Source organism: Myotis nattereri, assembly GCF_964212035.1.
Source record: "Myotis nattereri genome assembly, chromosome: 5".
Taxonomy (NCBI): Eukaryota; Metazoa; Chordata; class Mammalia; order Chiroptera; family Vespertilionidae; genus Myotis; species Myotis nattereri.
In genome coordinates, this window is record NC_138080.1 from 28,633,922 (window position 1) to 28,655,358 (window position 21,437).

Below are 21,437 nucleotides of genomic sequence, written 5' to 3' on the forward strand. Positions count from 1 at the left end.
AGTGAGCGGAAATGACGCAATCCCTGTGCGCCACCAGGATGGCCGGGCCATGGCGGCGGGCACAGGATACGTGCGGCTGTGGGGCGCTGCGCGGTGTTGGGCGCTACGGCGGCCACTGCTGGCTGTCGCCGGCGGGCGGGTGCAATCTGCGGCCGGAGCGTGGTTGCCCAGAGGCCGGCGGGCCTGCGACACTTCTCCTCCGTGGGCGCTTTGGGGCCGTGGCCCCACGGCTGCCGGCCAGTGGCGGGGGCTTTGGGAGGCGAACAGCCGCGGCGGCAGCAGCGGATTCTCGGGGGGCGAGGATGCCCCTGAGGGCGGCGTGGAGGATGGCGCCGCCGGCGCGGGGGGCAGCGCGGGCGGCGGCGAAGGTCCCGTCATAACGGCGCTGACACCTATGACCATCCCGGACGTGTTCCCGCACCTGCCACTCATCGCCGTCACCCGCAATCCGGTGTTCCCGCGCTTTATCAAGATTATCGAGGTAATGCGGTCTCCTCCGTTGTCCTCCGTTTCCCCACCTCTGCACGCAGCGAGTTGGGCCGAGGGAAAGTTTAGCACCCTCATTTCTCCAAACTTTTTCAGACACGAAGTTTATCCAAGGCAGGAGTTGGAATTTTGTCTGTTAATCACTAGCTTGGTGAACTGGAGCCAAATTCCTCCTCTAGGAGCTCTTAAGGCAGCGGTTCTCAACGTGTGGGTCGTGACCCCTTTGGGGGTCGAACGACACTTTCACAGGGGTCGCCTAAGACCATCGGAAAACACATATATAATTCCATATTGTTTTTGTGATTAATCACTATGCTTTAATTATGTTCAATTTGTAACAATGAAAATACATCCTGCATATCAGATATTTAAGATTCATAACAGTAGCAAAATTACAGTTATGAAGTAGCAACGAAAATAATTTTATGGTTGGGGGTCACCACAACGTGAGGAACTGTATTAAAGGGTCACGGCATTAGGAAGGTTGAGAACCACTGTCTTAAGGGGAGTTGGACCCAGCGAGCTTAGGACTGTGCACTTAGCGTGTCATCACAGGCATCCGGCTCCGAGAAGAACCCTAAAAGCAGTCTTGCGCCAGTTACTTTTCTGCAGGTGTTGGTAAATGTTTTCTAACTCCCCAGAGTGGCCTTCCTAGTAATGAGCCTCTCTGGATCAGGATTAATTCCTTTCTTAAACAAGTATTTCTAGATCATGTGCCAAGTTCAGTTCTAGCTGTTAGGGGTACAGCAATGAACAAGACAAAAATTCCTGCCTTTGGAGCTCATATTTTAGTGAGAAGCAAGAAGCAAGATTAGTAAGTAAAGTATGTGCTGGAAGAGAATGAATACTACAGGGAGTAAGAGAGCAAGGGACAGATGAGGAAGGTGCGAGGGGAATCTTCTGGGGGGGGGTGGGGGGCGCTGGGGAGTGTTCTTACCCACTACCACGTCGCCAGCACTGAGGTGCAGCAGCGAACAAATCAAACAGTCCCTGTGCCTAAGGAACGGATGTTGTAATGGAAAGAGGCAGGAAACAAGGTCCTTTCAGACTAAGAAACCTAAAGGGAGGGTTGGGTGGGGAACTAGGGTGATGTAATAGAGAGAAAACATTGTGAGTGCAAGGAACTTGCCTTTTTAGAGTAGGAAGGACACAAATACCTCCCTCCCCCACCCCACCCCTTTTTTAATGATGTGGAAACTGGAGTCCATGGAGGAGAAAGGTTATCTTTAACTGTCTAAGCAAGGTCATACAATGAGTCAGCCTCTGTATTCCCCCTCCAGCTTCGCCCCCTCACCCCACTTTCTGCTGAGTCAATCTCAGGGATGCCTTGGAAAGGGACAAAACAGAGGCAGCAGCCAGCCAGTGAGCAGGGGACAGAAGGGGCCCCTCCACCACCTGTTTTGCACTGCTGCTGATGTCTGCCTGAGCTGCTCTTCCAGGGCCTGCCTTGATGCTGAGTAGTGGTTATTTGGAGGTCCCAGCGAAGGACCCTGTGGCTGACTCCACCATCCCTAGTTCTGTAACCTTGGGCAAGCTGTTGCTCTGGGCCTTCATTTTCTCATCTGTGAAATGGACACGATAGTATCTTCGGTCTTAGAGCTGTTGTGGGAAGTGAATGAGGTCATGTGAAGGATCTAGAATGGTCCCTGGTGCTTACTGTGCCTCAGCAGTAAGCAGCTGCACCTGCTGTCTTTTATGTGGGCTCTTCAGACATTTCAGAAGCCTGCCTTGGAGAGCTCTTTCCCATCTTTGACCCACCATCAGCAGTCCTCTCTACCCTACCAGGCCCCTGGGGCCAGGACTGTTCACCAGGTGTGGTCCCCTCAGCCCAGCAAAGGGTCAGGTGCCCGAGCAGAGATAATGATTCTTCTAAGACAGCGGTTCTCAACCTGTGGGTCGCGACCCCTTTGGGGGCCAAACGACACTTTCACAGGGGTTGCCTAAGACCATCGGAAAACACATATATGATTACATATTGTTTTTGTGATTAATCACTATGCTTTAATTATGTTCAATTTGTAACAATGAAAATACATCCCGCATATCAGGTATTTACGATTCATAACGGTAGCAAAATTACAGTTATAAAGTAGCAACGAAAATAATTTTATGGTTGGGGGTCACCACAACATGAGGAGCTGTACTGAAGGGTCGTGGCATTAGGAAGTTTGAGAACCATTGTTCTAAGAGGTTATGTCTGTCCACCTGGAGCTAGCCAGGAGGGTTAAATGAGTCGCTGTGGATAGCATGAGACTGGCATGTGGTACTCATTTTTGTAATGAAAAGGCATCATGCCAAAGAAGGGGAGGTGCCGAGATGCAACAGTCAGCTGTTAGCAGAGGAGAAATGAGGGAAACTTTCGTGGACCCAGTTAGTGTTTCTGAACTTGTTAACCAAGCTCCGATTACTTTTGTTTCTGTAGTTGACTGCATGGGGCTAATTTGCCCCAGTAGGTTCTCTTCTTATCAGTGGCTTCGGACTGTAGACTAGAGCAGTGATGGCGAACCTAAGACACGCGTGTCAGAGGTGACATGCGAACTCATTTTTTTGGTTGATTTTTCTTTGTTAAATGGCATTTAAATATATAAAATAAATATCAAAAATATAAATCTTTGTTTTACTATGGTTGCAAATATCAAAAAATTTCTATATGTGACACGGCACCAGAGTTAAGTTAAAATGCTGACAAGCCGAGCTCAAAAAGTTCGCCATCACTGGACTAGAGGCTCTTAATTTTTATTGGGTTGATGTACCCTCCTGATGGACCTTTCTCCAGGGAAAAATGCATCCATAGTGACAGGAATTCCCAGACCCTAAGTTAAGGGCCGCTGTTAGAGTTAAAACACAGGTTCTCAAATTTTGGTGCTTGGACCAGCAGCATCACCTGGGAGCTTGTTTAGAATGCAGACTCTCAGGCCCTCTTTAGATTTCCTGCGTCAGAAACTATGTGTGCTAAAGACTGAGAGCCATCAAGTTTAGGCAGTCCCGTCTGGGAATTAGCGCAGGCTTGAAAGAAATCATTTGAACCCTAAAAGACATCTGTGTACCACGCCCCATCAGCTGTTTCCTAAGACATCATTAACCCCCTACCTGTCGCTGAAATGACATCAAGAAAATGTGCTGTGATCTTGGGGGTTTCAGCTATCAATAAATAGGGTAAAGATGTGATTGGGAAATACTTTCAGTGAAGACTAGAGGAAGTTAACGTCCTATGGTGTGGGCCATATTTGAATTACTCACATTTAGTGTAGTTCTGACACTGATGAAATCAGTAAAGTTTAGATTTTAGGCCTTATATTTTGCCACTGAAACAGCTCTTGAAATTGAGCCTTAAATCAGTTTCTTAGTTCTGGCCACTTGTCTACTTAGAGTTTTCTTTAGGAAGGGGGAGAACCACCGAGGAATGCAGTGGTTCATATATCTGTCTTTCGTTTGTTTTTGGTCCAGGGGTTCCTGGACTAAGTTGGTTAGTGACCTCGATCAGATTAGCATGTCCCCAGAGAATAATATAGAAAATGTTAGAGCTGCTATCAAAATGTCAGCTAGAAAACCTACCCTGCGTTTCACTTTGGGGTCATTGTCATGCTAGGTTAAAAATAAGAAGTTGGTTGAGCTGCTAAGAAGGAAAGTCCGTCTTGCCCAGCCATATGCCGGCGTCTTTCTAAAGAGAGATGACACGTAAGTGTAATTTTTCCTTCGCTCCTTTGCTGAAGTCGCCCTGGAGAGTAGCTCACCACCAGTTTTGCTCCCTAAAGTAGCCTGGACCTCTGACCCTTGACCTGAAAGAAAGCAAGTAGAGCCTACAGGGGACTCAGCCTGGAGCCAAGCATTCCTTTATAGCAGGGGTCCTCAAACTTTTTAAACAGGGGGCCAGTTCACTGTCCCTCAGACCGTTGGAGGGCTGGACTATAGTTTAAAAAAAAAACTATGAACAAATTCCTATGCACACTGCACATATCTTATTTTGAAGTAAAAAAACAAAATGGGAACAAATACAATATTTGTATTTGCATGTGGCCTGCGGGCCGTAGTTTGAGGACCCCTGCTTTATAGCCTGGACTGAAGGCTTGGCTTGCAGCGCTGGGCTTCATGCCTTGTCAAGATGTGGGGGGGTATTGACCTCGAGGACCCTTGCTGTTAAAACATGCACACCTGCAAGGCCGCTTCAGCACAGAGCGAAGTGGGCAGATAGCACCGCTTTGGATATGTCCACCTTGACTCCCGGCAGGGATTAGTTCCACTTCCAAGTTAGAAGTCTAGGGTGTCCTGAGGAGGCTCTGTCCTGGGATTTTGGAATGGAATGAAAATTCCATCCAGGATGCCTCATGGCCAGGAGCTGCTCACCTGTGCAGTTACCACTGGTATTCCTTAGCTGGCAGGTGCTTTACTGGGCTCCAGAGCCCCTGTGGGAGCAAGGAGGTCACTGTTGGTTTTCAGTACAGGCCAGTTGAGTTTTTCGTCTCTCCCTCCTCCAGCCTAGCCTGAGACACTCCATGGGAATTAGAGCGTCTGTGCCGATGTTCCTTTGTGTCTCTCTCCCTCAGTAACGAGTCCGACGTGGTTGAGAGCTTGGACGAGATCTACCACACGGGAACGTTTGTCCAGATCCACGAGATGCAGGACCTTGGGGACAAGCTGCGCATGATTGTCATGGGACACAGGAGGTTCGGGGGTCTGTGGGACACTGGTGGGGAGGGTGGTTCTGAGTACCCCCAAGTTCCAGCACTGACTCACCCTTCTCAGTCATCCCTGCAGCCTGACACTACAGTGACCACACCAAAGCTGGAGATTGAGGCTAAGACATGTCCTCTCTGGAACCTCCCTTCTCAGAGTTCCCTTGTTAAAGTGGCAGTATGGGTGGTCCGTGAGAAGTCGTTTCTTTAATGCATGTTATTTTAAAAAGCATCACAAACACAAAGTAGCAAGTTGTCTCATGTCTCATGTCTAGGTGTCCGCTGTTCACAGTTGGGCTTGCTTTTCCTCCAAGTGCACATGTCTGCATCTGCCTGCAGATAATGCTGTACTGTCATTCTTAGCAATTTGCAGTTTTTCACCCAGACACACTTCCTTGTGGTCCATGGAATTTTTAACTGTCAAAGGACTGCATATGTTTAAGTCCAGTTTAAGCCCTTGTAACTATCACGATTAATTTTTAAAATCTGCAAGGTTGAAGCTCTCGATAGAACAGCAGTTCTCAACCTGTGGGTCGCAACCCCTTTGGCGGTCGAACGACCCTTTCACAGGGGTCGCCTAAGACCATCCTGCATATCAGATATTTACATTACGATTCATAACAGTAGCAACATGACAGTTATGAAGTAGCAACGGAAATAATTTTATGGTTGGGTCGCAACATGAGGAACTGTATTTAAAGGGCCAGAAGGTTGAGAACCACTGAGATAGAGGAACTAACCAGCTTTTCACATGTGTTCCAAGGAACATTGGTCCTGTGAGATGCTTCACAAGAGTCCTGTGATCGAACACACATGAGAACATGTCAGAGTACAAGCTGATAACGTGTAGTGAAGATATAGTGAATGTTCTGAAAAGCCCCTCATTGGAGACGCTGACAGCATTTATTGAATTCAGTCTTCCATCGTTTTTCTCACCTAGCCCTTTTCTTGTGTCAGCTGGCCGCACCCCAGATACACTCTGGGGAAAGGGCCTGTGCCGGGCCCTGATTCTGTGAAAGTCCTGCTGGCACTCCCTGCACTGAGCCTCCACACCTCTTCCTCTGTTCCCGCTAGTCTCTTTTAGGGAAGAGGCTGTTTCTCTGTGTCCTGGAAGGAATCATGAGCCAGAGGGAAGAGAGTAAGATTCAGTCCGAATTAATAAACAGTGGTGCCTGCTAACTGCCCTGCCTTACAGAATGAGGTGCCCTATAGAATGAGCCCTCTCTCCTGAGGCCAGGCCTCCTTTTCTCTGTGCACCTTGCTGGTGACAGCTGGGCACCGAGTAGGCATCTGTGGTGGCTGTCAGACCCTTCTCTGAGGAAGGCACCATTGTTAGTTACTGTGTGACAGAGGGGAGGCGGAACACGTCATACAACACCTGGATGGAGAGACAGGGTGGGAGCACCCCTAGTGGGGGGACACCAGAGGCATGAAAACAGGTCACAAGCTGACATCAAATGGTGGTGGGTGCTTTAGGGAAGGGGGGAGATGAGGATGGGCAGGGTGACGGGATCTGGCCTCCTTGAGGAGGTGCCCTTGAATCGAGACCTGAATAACACGAAGGGGTGAGCTCCGAGTAAGAGAGGGAGGCAGAGTCCCAGAGATGGGCTCTGCCGAGGTGGCAGCTCGTAATGGTCCCCAGAACTGGTTTCCACTGTCTCATCCATCAGTTTGTGGAGGACAGTGGGGCATTGGTGTGGGAATGGAATGGATGGGTCTGCTGGAGTCTAAGGGCAGAGGCGGATGCTGGTCTTTGGGCTCTGAGAAAGTAGCTCAGTCTTCAGCTCCAGAGTGTGTAGTTACCCTGCCCTGGGCCCAGCAGGACCCTTACTTATCAGCACTGGGGGCCTCATTAGGGCACGGCCCCTCCCAACCTCAGCGGCTCCATCTCTGCCTCGCTCCCGGCTCCAGGATTCACATCAGCAGACAGCTGGAGGTGGAGCCGGAGGAGGCCGAGGCTGAGAAGCAGAAGCCCCGCCGGAAGCCCAAGCGGAGCAAGAAGGAGGCGGAGGAGGATCTGGGGGTCAGGCGCCAGATGGAGGTGGTGGTGGAGCCCAACTCAGGCACCCCCAGCGAGGTGCTCATGGTGGAAGTCGAGAATGTTGTCCATGAGGACTTCCAGGTCACAGAGGAAGTGAAGGTGAGTCGGCACTCCTGAAGAAGGGGCTAGCCCAGCCCTGGGCAAACTACGGCCCGCGGGCCGGATCCGGCCCGTTTGAAATGAATAAAACTAAAAAAAAAAAAAAGACCGTACCCTTTTATGTAATGATGTTTACTTTGAATTTATATTAGTTCACACAAACACTCCATCCATGCTTTTGTTCCGGCCCTCCGGTCCAGTTTAAGAACCCATTGTGGCCCTCGAGTCAAAAAGTTTGCCCACCCCTGGGCTAGCCTGTTGCAGCACTCATTGTTTGAGAGTGCAAAGCACACTTTTCCTCATAAAAGTCCTTGGGAGAAACTGGGATGAGAAAAATGAAGGAAATCCACTGGGGTCCTTAGCTGCTCTGGAAGGAGGCAGGGTTTGAACCCAGGTCCAGCCACAGCCTGCGATCTCTGGGCAGGTGCCTCCAGCCTTCCCCCCAAGCCTGGTGCACCGGGGCGGGGAAGCAGGGCACATTCCTCGGGAACTCGGGCTCTGAGACAGGAAAGAAACAGCCTTCTTCCTGGTGAGCCAACTTTCAAGGTGGTGGTGGGAGTGTCCTTCCACCTGCTCTTCTAGTGCAACTTCTAGACAGGGTGACTGCTGGGTAGGAATATAGTGAATAGCTTTGGTCTGATTCTGAGGCACTGTGGTTTTTTCTTTTTTTAAAATTTATTTTTAGAGAGCGAGAGAAATATCGATTTGTTATTACACTTAATTTGTGTATTTACGAGTTGATTATTGTATGTGCCCTGACTGAGGATCGAACCTGCAACCTTGGCATATAGGGACCATGCTCTAACCAACTGAGCTACCCAGCCAGGACACCAAGGCACTGTCGAGAAGTTTTCTGGGGCAGCTTCTGAGCTCCGAGGGAAGGAGTGCTGTGATTGGTTGGTGATGTTAGCCTTGGGTGCTGGAAGGGGCTTGGCTGCGTTTGCCACTGGCCTGTACCAGCAGTCCAGGGCCACCCAGGCCCTTGAGAGCAGAGCTGTGTGGGAGAACCTTCCATGGTGGAAATATTCTGCAATTCGGCACCATTACCTGTGGCTATTAAGCACTCTACCTATGGCTGGTGCGACTGAGCAACAGAACGCACATTTTATTTAAGTGAATAGCTACCAGTGGCTGCCGAACTGAGGTGTGGGTTTATATGTCATAAACAGCACAGCTTCAGAGTTTCCTATGAGGATTGTGTAGTGGGGAAAGGCAGACATAGATGGTGTTATGAAAAGAATCGAGGACCAGGCTGGGGGGCTGGTGCAGAAAGCCCTGGTCTTGGGAAACAGGCTGGGCTGGGAAGGGGCTGCCCCTTTGTCCGTCATGCAAGGCACATTCGTGGGAAACGGTGCTGAACCATTTGTAGACGACCTGTATGTAGCCGAGCAGCTCCCCCACTGTGATTTATTGAAAGTCAGCCCTCAACACAAGGGCTTGAATAAAAAAGAAGAAAGAATCAAGGACCTTGGAGAGACAGCGCACTCATCCTTGTTCACGCAAGGGTGATGGACCTTCAGCTGGCTTCCTTCTATAAAGATCAACTCAGGCAATTCAGGGACAAATCCAATAACTAGATACCACGAGATTAGACTAGAAAACCCCAGCCGTTGTGGCTGCTTGCTTCGTGCCCACCGGTGCCCTCATTGGAGTACAATATGCTGCAAACCGGCCTTCTGGAAACAAATGAGGTGTGGGTATGTATGTTGTAAACTGCCTGGTGGTCCTGCCAGAACAAGACCAGCCTCACTGTGGCAGGGAACAAAGGCAAGAAGGAACGCAGTACCCGTAGGTCCACAGCCTAAGGCCCCACCTCCACAGGGACCTGTGGCCAGGTTTCAGGAGGAACAGACTGAGAGCCCAGTGACTCAGGCAGATCCCAGACAAAGAAGTCACAGCCTGCGTGTTATGTGGCCAGGGTTGAGGAGTGTCAGTTGTGAGTGATAAAAGAGTAAAGAAAACCCCTGCTCCCTCTGTAAGAAATGCCCCCCCCCCCACCTCCAAAACGCCTCGTTCTAAGATTAGAATGGTGTAAGGAGATGGAGTTGGTTTTAGTATTTGCTCAATTGGTTCGGTGTCCCCGTGACTGGTGAATTCTGGCTCTGCTCCTGGGTCTCTAAGGCCATCCTTGGCCAGGACCAGGTGGGAGGGGCTCCCTAGGGCCACAGTGCCCCTCTGCCCCACTGGCCCCAGGACCCTGTGATCCATGCTAGTCTTCTCACTTTCCAGGCCCTGACAGCTGAGATCGTGAAGACCATCCGGGACATCATTGCCTTGAACCCACTCTACAGGTTGGTGTCCTGCACCCTCCCCAACTGGAATGTGTGGCTAGCCCTTCCTGAGGCCAGGCTGGGCTCTCTCTGTGGCACCTGGGTTGGCAGAAATTTTTCTCAAGAGCGTCCTGGTTGAAAACCTTTTGGGGGCAGGAATTTGACACCCAGGCCCAGTCCTGTGCAGGTGGAACCTCATCCCTTCTAACAGGGACATCCTGGGGTGGGATGGCTGACCTGGCCCAGGTTCTTTGCCGTCTTCCTGCTAACAAGGATCTGGATTTGGCTGGAAGCCTTTGTTGTCATTAGTTGGAGTGAAGGGGGATCTTATGAGGTTACCACATGGCTGCCGCAGGGGGCTTCTATCTGAGCTAGAGGTGTTACACTCATGATTCTAGGACAAGGAGGCCCTACTGGTCCTGAAGCTGGGGAGGCCCATATGCAATGCTGGCTCTCAGTGCTGCTAGGGACCATGAGACAGGGCCAGCAGGAGTGAAGTCCCAGCTGCTGTCATGGTCCTCGTGCCCCATAACAGTATCCCTCTGTCCCTTCCAGAGAGTCTGTGCTGCAGATGATGCAGGCGGGCCAGAGGGTGGTAGACAACCCCATCTACCTGAGCGACATGGGTGCTGCACTGACTGGAGCAGAGTCCCACGAGCTGCAGGATGTTCTGGAGGAGACCAATGTGAGTTGTCCGCACGTGCACTGTGCCGGGCCTGTGCTGCATGCTGGGCCGCTTCCCAGGCTGGCTGGGCTGGCTGGTGTCCTCAGCTCCCTTTTTGAGATGATTTCACAGCAGCACATGTCCTTCATTCACATCCAGCTCCCTCATTCTTTTTAACTGCTGCATAGTATTCCATCAGGTGGTGCCCGTGATTTAGTGGTGGCATATTTGAGTTGTCACCAGTCTTTTGCTATTACAAACACCTGTACAAACATCCTGATCCACACAGCTTGAGTACCTGATGGAGTTTTATCTGTAGAAGGTGTTTCTAGAACCTGGCTTGTTGGAACAGGGGTGCATGCCTCTTTTTGTTAAAGTGTGGCTAGTGGTCTGTTACAGTTTAGGCCAGTGATGGCAAACCTATGACATGCGTGTCAGAGGTGACACGCGAACTCATTTTTTTGGTTGATTTTTGTTTGTTAAATGGCACTTAAATATATAAAATAAATATCAAAAATATAAATCTTTGTTTTACTATGGTTGCAAATATCAAAAAATTTCTATATGTGACACAGCACCAGAGTTAAGTTAGGGTTTTTCAAAATGCTGACACGCTGAACTCAAAAGGTTCGCCATCACTGGTTTAGGCTCCCTCTAGCAACAGCTTGCTGAGTGCCCTGAACCCCCCACCCCCACCCCCCATCCCTGCAGAGATGGACACCATTCTGATTGATGTCTCCTTTTTTTGGCAGATTCCCAAGCGGCTGTATAAGGCCCTGTCCCTCCTCAAGAAGGAGTTTGAGTTGAGCAAGCTGCAGCAGCGCCTGGGGCGGGAGGTAAGTGGGGTGGGGACAGCCCTGAGCTGAGAAGCCCTTCTGTGCTCCGAGGGCTGCGTGCACTTGGGCTGTGAAACTCATTAGGTTAAAAATTACAACTGATCCTAGCAGCTGAACCCAGAGAAAGAGGTCTCCATCTGACCATCCCCCTTCGAGGGGGAGGAGCTCTCTGCGTTCAGAGTCCTGGGGAAAATGTGCGAAATGGGAACAGATTGGGAAAGGTTCCAAAGCTTTTTTCCAAGACTGGACTGTGTATTCTCTGGTCTGAGGGCAGCTTCTTGGCCCTGCAGGTGGAGGAGAAAATCAAGCAGACACATCGCAAGTACCTCTTGCAAGAGCAGCTGAAGATCATCAAGAAGGAACTAGGCCTGGAGAAGGAGGACAAGGATGCCATTGAGGAGAAGTTCCGTGAGCGGCTGAAGGAGCTCGTGGTCCCCAAGCACGTCATGGACGTTGTGGATGAGGAGCTGAGCAAGCTGGGCCTGCTAGACAACCACTCCTCAGAGTTCAAGTGAGTGCCTGGGGGCAGCGGTGCTGGCTCCTCTGTCACATCTGGCTCTCAGAAAAGCCTGTGACCTGGCAGGGTCTGGCATGTTGACCCAGAACGCCACCGGCACTGGCACAAGCACTTGTCTTAAACAGCCCGTGACATGCATCAGTCCTCTCAAACCATCCTGTACGGAACCTGCCTTTGTCGCCCCCATTTCTCAGATAAACCAGGGTTCAGGAAAGTCAAGTCAGTGACCAGGACCTCTAAGCTGGTAGTCGGGAACAGTGATTTGAACCCAAGGACATATGGCTTTAAGCTAGTGCTTCCAGCCAGAGCCAGGAGTCCCTGAACCGTCACCCCGTGGCCACCCTCTTCCCTTGGCTTCTGTCCTCTGGCCTCCCTCTTGCTGCTTTGAGAGTCAGCCAGGAAGTAAGCGTATTTTATTGGGAACTTAGCCTTGACGTGGCTGTGAGTCAGGATGGCTGCCCAGGGTTTGGGCAGAGAGGCTCAGGGCCTGTGGTGTCAGATCCCAGGGACTGGGCGTTGCTCCTGGGCAGTTTGTGGACTGGCAGGTCCTGGAATGGCCCTTCTGAAGGGAGGACCCAAGCACCAGGCCCCTCCCTGACTCAAGATGTCTGGGGAGGGCGACACTTTCTACAGGACCCTGGGAGATGCTGATGCCTCCATTCTAGAGGTGCCCCAGCTTTTCTTCCTCAGGCAGCTAATGAGCTTTCATGCTGCTGTCACAAGTGTTTATAAACTAAAGCAGCGGTTCTCAACCTGTGGGTCGCGATCCCTTTGTGGGTTAAACAACCCTTTCACAGGGGTTGCCTAAGACGTTTGGAAAACGCATATAATTACATATTATTTTTGTGATTAATCACTATACTTTAATTATGTTCAATTTGTAACAATGAAATTGGGGGTCACCACAACATGAGGAACTGTATTAAAGGGTCGCGGCATTAGGAAGGTTGAGAACCACTGAACTAGAGCCTTAAAACATGAACTAATCATACAGTCTCTTATTAGGACCCTACTGAGGGGCCTCTTCTAGGCCCCTGTCCCTGATACACAACTCCCAGGCAGGGTTACCCTCTTGGTAATGCTGACCTGCCACCACCCAGGCTTCAGTCTCCTCACTTGCCCTGGGTTAGGTTGTCCCCTCCATTCTAACCACTGTCCCTTCCATGGTGTTAGACCCTGAGCAGTCCCCATGCTCGCTGTGTCTCTGGTCTGGGAAACGGGCCTGGCACTTGTGGCGGGAACCAGGATACTTCCCAGTTGTGGCCCTCACTGAGATAGCTTTCCAGAGTGCTGCCAGCCTGCCAGCCAAGTGCACTTGGTGTAGTTCATGCTTTGGGCTCAGTGGGTACCAGCCACATGGATTTGCAACAGCAGGGGCCAGGTGCCTCGCGGGGACCCACTCACCACTCTGGTCTGTCCTGTGGCAGCGTCACCCGCAACTATCTGGACTGGCTGACGTCCATCCCATGGGGCAAGTACAGTGACGAGAACCTGGATCTGGCCCGGGCCCAGGCAGTGCTGGAGGAGGACCACTATGGGATGGAGGACGTCAAGAAGCGCATCCTGGTGAGGCCGCCTATACCCTCTTCTGTGGGCCCCGGGGTCCTGGGCACAGGCCAGCCTAACCCCACATCCAGGCACTTGGTCGTTGCACCTAGGGCGGATGCTGAGCGGCGTGGTCTGTAATGGTCTGGATTTGCATATGGGTCTGGATGCCTCGGGCTGGGGCCCAGGATCCCCTCCCTGCTGTTGGGGAGACCCAGAGGAGCCCCCTGGTGAATGTGGGGGTCTGGAGGTACAGAGGGGTTCAGGAAGGTAAGGGGTAGAGGGCCCTGGCCAGAGGTGTTGGATTGGCTCAGAAATGTCAGGGGCTGCCAGAGCCAGCCTGCCCTGCTCCAGGGGCTCAAAGATTTACAAGGGGAAGAAAACAGGCCTGGCTGAGGGCATTGGGGCGTGGGCAGACCAGGAGAAAGGAGGAGGCCATTGTGATCCACAATATAGACGGAAAGAGCCTGTTAAGTGGGGGAGCTGCCTAATGGGCCTGTCCTGTAGTCATCCATAGTTGATGGCCAGTCACACATGTTCTCCTGGCATCTACTTGTCCCATTGGTGCCTCAGGCTGTCCCACCCTGTGGCAGATGACACCTGCAGTCAGGTTGGCTCCTCCAGGACAGGCCTTGTCCCTTCTCACCCCCCAGAAACCTAGAAAGTACCAGAAGGTGGCCAGACTCAAGTCAGACACAGCCCCTATTCTGCATAAAGGCAATGAGCAGCGAGTGATTGATTGTCTCATGGGAGCCCACCTCTGCCCATAGGAATTCATTGCCGTCAGCCAGCTCCGAGGCTCGACCCAGGGCAAGATCCTCTGCTTCTACGGCCCCCCTGGTGTGGGCAAGACCAGCATCGCCCGTTCCATCGCTCGAGCCCTGAACCGAGAGTACTTCCGCTTCAGTGTCGGTGGCATGACGGATGTGGCCGAGATTAAGGGGCACAGGTAGGCCCAGCCTCCTGGATCTGCTCCTGCCTTTGTTAAAGTGATTGGGGTGGCAAAGTAGTAAACTCCACTCACACTGGAGTTAGTAACTGAAAAGTTGAGGCATCTAGGCCCGGCTGAATCCAGTGCTCAAATATGGATCCAAATCTTGACCTCTTAGGGAGGGCTTTGTCAGCATTTCCAGCTTAGTTCCCACCAGCAACTCCCCCAGCAGCCCCACCAGAGTTCCAGGGCTGGCGCTTGCCATTCTGCCTGGGCTGTCTGACTAGTGACTGAACTAGAGTGAGGGGCAAGGTGGTCTCCCCAGTGAGAATGGGCCAGCCCACACCTGTGAGGCCTGAGCACCTGGCTTGATTCTTTCCTCTCTCATCAGACCCCGAGCAGGGGCTGGTATCTTCTGTGTCCCGGGTCTTAACCATTTGTACACCATAAGCGTCTATAGACGCAAGTGGGGAACCTTTTTTAATTAAATTCAAAATATCGTGGCAGTTAACTGGTTACAGCTACCTGGCCCTGTGCCTGGCACCCTTCCGGGGAGCAGTCAGGATATTTTGTTCTCCTGGAGCTTCCCGCCATGCTTGCCTCCATGGAGGTTGGTTCTTGGAAAAGTGTAAACTGTTTGAGACACAAGTGTAGCAGATACACTAGTATTTGTTCTCAGGTTGCCAGTGTTCAAAGGTGGGGTGGGGAGGCCGGATGGGGAAAAGGTAGCGCTGTCATAGGCTATTCTTGGTGCTTCTCCCTAATGACTAATAGATGCGTGATCTCTATGGACCACCCACAGGTTTTCCTGTTCTCCCTTGTACCTGGCCACATGACCTCCTACCTGCCCCCAAGCCCTGGCAAACTAGTGTTTAAGGATGATTTGAGTCCATGTTACAAGTTCCTTTTTGTTGTCTCTGAAAACATGGATACTTTTGGCCACCCACTGGGCAGGGTGAGTGGGGTGTGACCTCCACCCCTCACTGACTCGAACCCGCAGGGAGGTGGGCAGTCTCTTGGCTTCCTGGCACAGAGCCTGGTGTGAGCTCCAGGAGGGGTCAAGAAGGGACAGGGCCCACACAGCATTGGAGGCCACCAGGCTGGGATGGTGCACATATTCCTGGGAGACCTACTCTGAGGGTGGAGGGGTGCAGGGAGCTGACCTGGGAGGCTGGGGAGGTTCTTGCCTCAGTACCGACCTCTGTGCTGGTTGAGCAGGAGGCTGAAAGTTGGGGGTGGGCCTGAGGGAAGGCAGAGGGGACCCTGGTACCCCCTGTGCCCTAGTTGGAGACTGCCTAGGAGCTGTGGCAAGGACCACTCCCCAGGGTGAGAAGAGGCTTTGACTTAGTTTCTGCACAAGTGCAGGCGGTCTGACGTTGGGAGGTCATTGGGGAGAGGTACCCAGAAGGATGGGCAGGTGGGCACTTTTTGCTGATGCTAGTCTGGGATTCCAAACAAGGACAGGACGGGGAACTGCCTGACTGCTGTTGTCATACTGAAAACTGCCAAGCTCCCCTCGGCCCACATGGCCCACCCGTTGTCCCCTTGCTGCCCTCACCTTCTTCCTCTCTCAACTCTCACTCTGTTCCTGCCCCAGGTGTTGGGATGTTCCTGGTGCCGGTTTCTGGCTGCTTCCAGCCCTTCTTGTTCTGTTGGGTTTCACCGGATATGAGGTGCTGACTAAGGGGATGGGTCTGAGGGAGACTGGCTGTGACTCTGTCCCCTGCCCTGAATCTGAGCGGGGAAAGGAGGTTGGGGTGACTGAGTGCCCCGCAGATTGGCCTGGCCAGAAGTAGCCAGCATTTCGCCCCAGAGGGCACGTGGCACACTGAGGTCCGGGACTCCAAGGGAGCTGGGCCTGCGAGTGCGCACGTGGCCCCCAGTGGATGGGGCAGGCACTGACTGCCCAGCGTGCTCTCTTCCCCAGGCGGACGTACGTGGGCGCCATGCCAGGAAAGATCATACAGTGCCTGAAGAAGACCAAGACGGAAAACCCCCTGATCCTGATAGATGAGGTGTGTGTGCGCCCTGGAGGGCTGAGCTGTGGCTGCGCTTCCCTGAGGTTCAAACCCTGTCTCCAGGGCCCTCCTAACCCAGAGCTCCGGGCAGCATTGTGAACCAGGCAGTCTGTGTTCACAATGAAACCCGTGGCCTGGTGGCTTCGATGGTCCCTGAGTCACTGTGGGCGGCCTCACTGCAGCAAGGCCCTCTCCTGCCCCAGAGGACCCCATGTCTGCCCAGTCACGCTGTGAGGCCAACTCTCTTGTCCCTTCTCAGGGCTTCCCCAGTTCTGGTCCCTGGTGCAGGTGGGGTCTGGGCCCACTTGGTCCCCCTGCCTCAGTGTCTGGTGAGCAGATGCAAGGGGCAGGACAAGGTGCCAACACCAACTGCCCTCTGATGCCCTTCCAGGTGGATAAGATTGGCCGGGGTTACCAGGGGGACCCCTCGTCAGCATTGCTCGAGTTGCTGGATCCTGAGCAGAATGCCAACTTCTTGGACCACTACCTGGATGTGCCCGTGGACTTATCCAAGGTGTGTGTCCTGCCTGGGGCCTGACCCTGGCAGGGAGAGGTAGGGTGGCCAGTTCTCCAGCACCTCACACTGGCTCCCTAGGTGCTGTTCATCTGCACGGCCAACGTCATTGAGACCATCCCAGAGCCACTGAGGGACCGGATGGAGATGATCAACGTGTCGGGCTATGTGGCTCAGGAGAAGCTTGCCATTGCTGAGGTGAGGCCAGGTATCCCATCTGGCAAGCCCTGGGGAGGGGTGCCCCACTGTGCTCAGGCTTGAGCATCTGAGTGCACACTAAGTGCTGGGCACTTAGAGTTGAGGAGTCAGTCCACAGTGCCTCTGCTCTCAGAGCTCCCATTCCCGTTCTAGTCAACTATCAAACCTGAGCGGGAGGGAGACAGGATACTGATCCCCGTGTCATGTATGTAGTATGAGGTCTAGCCAAAAGAAACATGTGGCGTGTTGTAAACTATAATGTCACACCTCTGACACCAGGTGTGGGGTTTGCCCCCACCAGCCAGTTTTCTGGCTGGGTGTCCTGCATTTCAGTGACACTACCCAGGGTTAGCGGCAGAACTTACAGCTTCCGGGCTCATCCCACAGAACTGCCCCAACTTCAGGAGCCACTCACAAGTCCCGGCCTCTCCTCTGACCAACCAGCTGTAAGCTGGGTTCTTACAGCCAACCTCTTCCTCGGGTTTGATAGTTGACTAGAACAGCTTACAGAACTCAGGAAAAGAGTTTAGTTTACTCATTATATAGGATGTACCTTGGGAACAGCCCAAAAAGAGTGACACGGGATGAGGCATAGGGAAGGGCTGCAGTGTTTACTGTTTGGAAAGGGTTTCTCCCCTCCATGCCTTTGCAGCCCGGAGACAGCACTGGGCCCCGGGGGGGAGGGGGGGATAAGGACTCGGGTGGCAGGGGTGCTGGGACTCCCTGCCATATCTGCCCTCCATCCATAGGACTCAAAACGGGGGAAGGATGGGCTGATTCAGGGTCTGGGTGGGGGCTTCCTTCAAACCCCTGAAGGGATATGACAGCAGGGACACAAGGACTTCTGGGAGCTCCAGGGCCAACTGCAGTGTCAGTTGGCTCTGTCCCCTACCTAGTGCTCAGGGCTGTCTGTCCAGAGATTGCTGTACAGCAGGAGTTGTGCTGGGCTATGGGTGACCATGGAGCCTCTGTCTGCTCCGGGCAGCAGCTACAAAACCTTGTCTGTATGTGGGGTGAGCCCAGGAATCAGGGAGGCCTTCCTGAAGGAAGTGACATCTAAGATGCCATCTGGAGAGAGGATAGCAATTGGATCTGGGCAGAGGATGTAGTAGGAGCAGGGGTGGTTGGCTGGGGGTCTGTAGGTTGTGGACCCCACTCTTCAGGGCCCTGGCACCCACTGAGCTCTGCCCAGATACTCTGTTACCATCCCTCCAAGCCTTACTGGCTACTTTCACTATCAGTGTCACCCTTTAGCCTGCCCTGACACCCTATGTTCATTGGACGACCCCAGCTTCCTCAGGGACCAGAGTTCCATGAAGGCAGGGTCCACCTCAGTCCTGTCTTTACCAGCCAGGGATCTGTGGCTGGGTGCTGGGCCCTGGATCCTGAGACCTGGGGATGAGGAAGGTCCTAGGAGGATCCTGACAGAGCTCCCCTCTCTGCCAGCGGTACCTGGTGCCTCAAGCCCGTGCCCTGTGCGGCCTGGATGAAAGCAAGGCCAAGCTGTCGTCGGACGTGCTGACTGTCCTTATTAAGCAGTACTGCCGGGAGAGTGGAGTGCGCAACCTGCAGAAGCAGGTGGAGAAGGTGAGCCTAGAGGGTGTGATGTGACCGAAGCGAGCCAGACACAGGGCAGATGCTGTCTGACCCCACTCCTGTGAGGTCCCCAGCAGTCAGACTCACAGATATCAAAGTAGAATGGTGGGTGCCAGGGAATGGTGGGTGTTTGGAAAGCTGAGAACGTTCTGGAAATGGACGGTGGGGATGGTTGCACAGCAATGTGAAATGTACTTATTGCCACTGAGTTGCACTCTTAGAAATGGCCTACAGTGGTACATTTTTTATGTGATGTGCATTTTACACAATTTAAAAATTAAAGCAAAAGGAGATGGATGTGGTGAGTGGGGGCCGGCTGCCCATCATCCTGCCTCACCCGCCCCAGGTCTTAAGGAAGTCCGCCTACAAGATTGTCAGTGGTCAGGCTGAGTTGGTGGAGGTGACACCTGAGAATCTGCAGGACTTTGTGGGGAAGCCGGTGTTTACTGTGGAACGCATGTATGAAGTGACGCCACCTGGCGTGGTCATGGGGCTGGCCTGGACCGCTATGGGTGAGTGCTGCACGTCCTTCCGTTTGTCCTCTGGGACAAGTTTGTACTTTGTTGCCCTGAACCACCCTCGGGCTGGCTGGTGGCGCACAATGAGACCAAGGGAATTGGGGCTGTTGGAGAGGTGGCCACAAGGTGGCAGGTGTACTCCATAGCTTTATTTAGGTGATGCTTTGACAGGCTTGCATGTGGGACAGTCCTTCACAGCATGAGACCCTGGGACACCACCCAGCAGGGAAGGGGTGAGAGGGAACTTCTGTGTCCAGGTGGCATTGCTCCACTTGGCCTTCAGGGCCTTTTAGAGCCCAGGGCTTGCTCTGGCAGGGGTTGCTCTGGCAGGGGTTGGGTGCCGTTTTGGGGGGGTTGTAAAGGAAGCAGGCTCTGGTTGACAAAAAGTTTGCTTATTTGGGTGATATTTAAAGCTATGTAAGAATCTGTGCCTGGTGTTGGCAGCCTGTGTGAAGGTACACAGGGTAGGGCCAGTGCACAGTGGTTCCCTTAGGTGGCATGGGCGCTGACATGAGACAGAGGAGGTGCTAGGCTGAGGAGAGGTGGGTGAGGAAGTGTTGCAGATGGTGGCCCAGCATTGAGGGGGAGTGGCTACCCTGGGAATCTATCTCAGAGCTCACAGCCCCTACACACTGGTGTCTTCCAGGAGGCTCCACGCTGTTTGTTGAGACATCCCCAAGGCGGCCTCAGGAGAAGAACAGCAAGGACAAGGACGGGAGCCTGGAGGTGACAGGCCAGCTGGGGGAGGTGATGAAGGAGAGTGCCCGCATCGCCTACACTTTTGCCAGGGCCTTCCTGATGCGGCATGACCCCACCAATGAGTACCTGGTGACTTCACACATCCACCTGCATGTGCCAGAGGTGAGTCACAGTGCCCACCCACCCACCCACCCACCCACGTAGCCTTGCATTGGGCCTACCACCCACCTGCCTCTCCCCACTAGGGCGCCACTCCCAAGGATGGGCCGAGTGCTGGCTGCACCATCGTCACAGCACTGCTGTCACTGGCCATGGACAGGCCGGTGCGGCAGAACCTGGCCATGACGGGGGAGGTCTCCCTCACAGGCAAGATCCTGCCAGTGGGCGGCATCAAAGAGAAAACCATTGCGGTGAGTGCTTTTCCCTTCCCCGCCCCCCACTGCCATATAGTCCTTGGACAGGTACAGCAGACCATCTAATGGCCCGTTTTATAGTGGACATGGGATTTGGACCTAGAGCCCATCTTGAACTGTTCTAGGTGTCTCTATACATAGGACCCCCCCCCCCCCCAATATGAACTCCTCAGTGGCTTTGTGGGCTCCTTGAGGAATGGGGCAGCTTCATTGCTCACCTGGCCTGGCACTGAGAACCTTGGGCAGGCCCCTCATCCCCTCCCCCACCCCCCACAGGTCCAACTCCTGGCAGAGCCCCACTGCCCTGACTAGTATAGATTGGGCCAGGACCGTAAGACTCAAAAAATTTGAAGTTTTGGCTACATTTTCAAAATAACGTTTTTCTCCAGCTGTCATTGCATTTTTAGGAACCTTTTTTCCAGCAAGGGTCATTTGGATATCTATAGCATCCTTTGTGGGCCATAACAAATTATCCACTTAAAAATTAACACGTGCCCTAACCGGTTTGGCTCAGTGGATAGAGCCTTGGCCTGCGGACTCAAAGGTCCCAGGTTTGATTCTGGTCAAGGGCATGTACCTTGGTTGCAGGCACATCGCCGGTGGGAGGTGTGCAGGAGGCAGCTGGTCGATGTTTCTCTCTCATTGATGTTTCTAACTCTCTCCCTTCCTCTCTGTAAAAAATCAATAAAATATATTTAAAAATATATATATATATTTAAAAAAAAAATTAACCTGCTACACTTGGTCAGACTCAACCCTAATGCCTTGGCAGGGCCAGACCAGATCTCTTGGGCCTTGGCCTGACATTCCCCACCCGTTCTAAAGGTAAAGCAGTGGGTGCTGATTCACACACAGTGCTGGGCAGCCATTTGTGGTGGACTCTGAGGGAGCCACACTCTAAGACCAGCCCTAGGCTTCTTCAGAAACCAGTGCCCCTATCTGAGCACTGGGTCTGGGCTACCATGAACTGGAGCCCCACCAAGTCCTCCCCATCCTGGACTAACCCAGTGTCCCCTGCATCCTAGGCCAAGCGTGCTGGAGTGACATGCATCATCCTGCCAGCAGAAAACAAGAAGGACTTCTGCGATCTAGCTGATTTCATCACCGAAGGCCTGGAGGTCCATTTTGTGGAGCACTATTGTGAGATCTTTGACATCGCCTTCCCCAAGGAGCAGGCGGAGGCCCTGGCTGTGGAGCGGTGATGGTGGCCTAGGCACTGCAGGTGCTGATAGGCCCATTCTGAGCTGAAACTGCACTGGGGGGAAGGGGCTCTGGGAAGTTGAGCCAGGACTCAGCAAGTGGCCCGGAACCCAAGGCCCTCAATTACAACTTAATCATGGAATCTGACATATATGAACTATTTAATTATGATTAAAGACCATTTCTAGTACTACCTGTGTCTTCTGTGTCTACCATATG

At 52.8% G+C, this 21,437-nt stretch overlaps 2 protein-coding genes across 2 annotated transcripts in view; one reads left to right on the top strand and one right to left on the bottom strand.

Annotated features, from left to right (window-relative positions):
• The window catches only part of CATSPERD (cation channel sperm associated auxiliary subunit delta), a gene marked incomplete at both ends in the record, with an annotated part of 46,019 nt that extends 45,968 nt beyond the window's left edge, over nt 1-51 (bottom strand). Inside the window, one exon of the mRNA XM_081092721.1 lies at nt 35-51. Within this exon, the coding sequence (XP_080948847.1) occupies nt 35-51 (17 nt within the window). The remainder of the gene's footprint in view (nt 1-34) is intronic.
• Nucleotides 7-21,410, top strand: LONP1 (lon peptidase 1, mitochondrial). The gene is made up of 18 exons (XM_081092210.1): nt 7-481; nt 4,076-4,164; nt 5,031-5,150; nt 7,071-7,299; nt 9,529-9,590; nt 10,125-10,254; nt 10,986-11,069; nt 11,360-11,580; nt 13,014-13,152; nt 13,902-14,080; nt 15,990-16,077; nt 16,472-16,594; nt 16,676-16,792; nt 18,239-18,379; nt 18,735-18,900; nt 19,553-19,767; nt 19,851-20,015; nt 21,044-21,410. The coding sequence occupies exons 1-18, from the start codon at nt 50-52 to the stop codon at nt 21,218-21,220; spliced, it is 2,877 nt and encodes a 958-aa protein (XP_080948336.1). The 5' UTR covers nt 7-49; the 3' UTR covers nt 21,221-21,410.
• Nucleotides 21,411-21,437: the final 27 nt, after the last annotated feature.

Coding starts and splice junctions, on each gene's coding strand:
- LONP1 (XM_081092210.1), top strand. CDS start 50: ATGGCGGCGGGCACAGGATACGTGCGGCTGTGGGGCGCTGCGCGGTGT. Junction 16,793..18,238: donor AGAAGCTTGCCATTGCTGAG/GTGAGGCCAGGT, acceptor CCTCTCTGCCAG/CGGTACCTGGTGCCTCAAGC. Junction 19,768..19,850: donor TCCACCTGCATGTGCCAGAG/GTGAGTCACAGT, acceptor TCTCCCCACTAG/GGCGCCACTCCCAAGGATGG.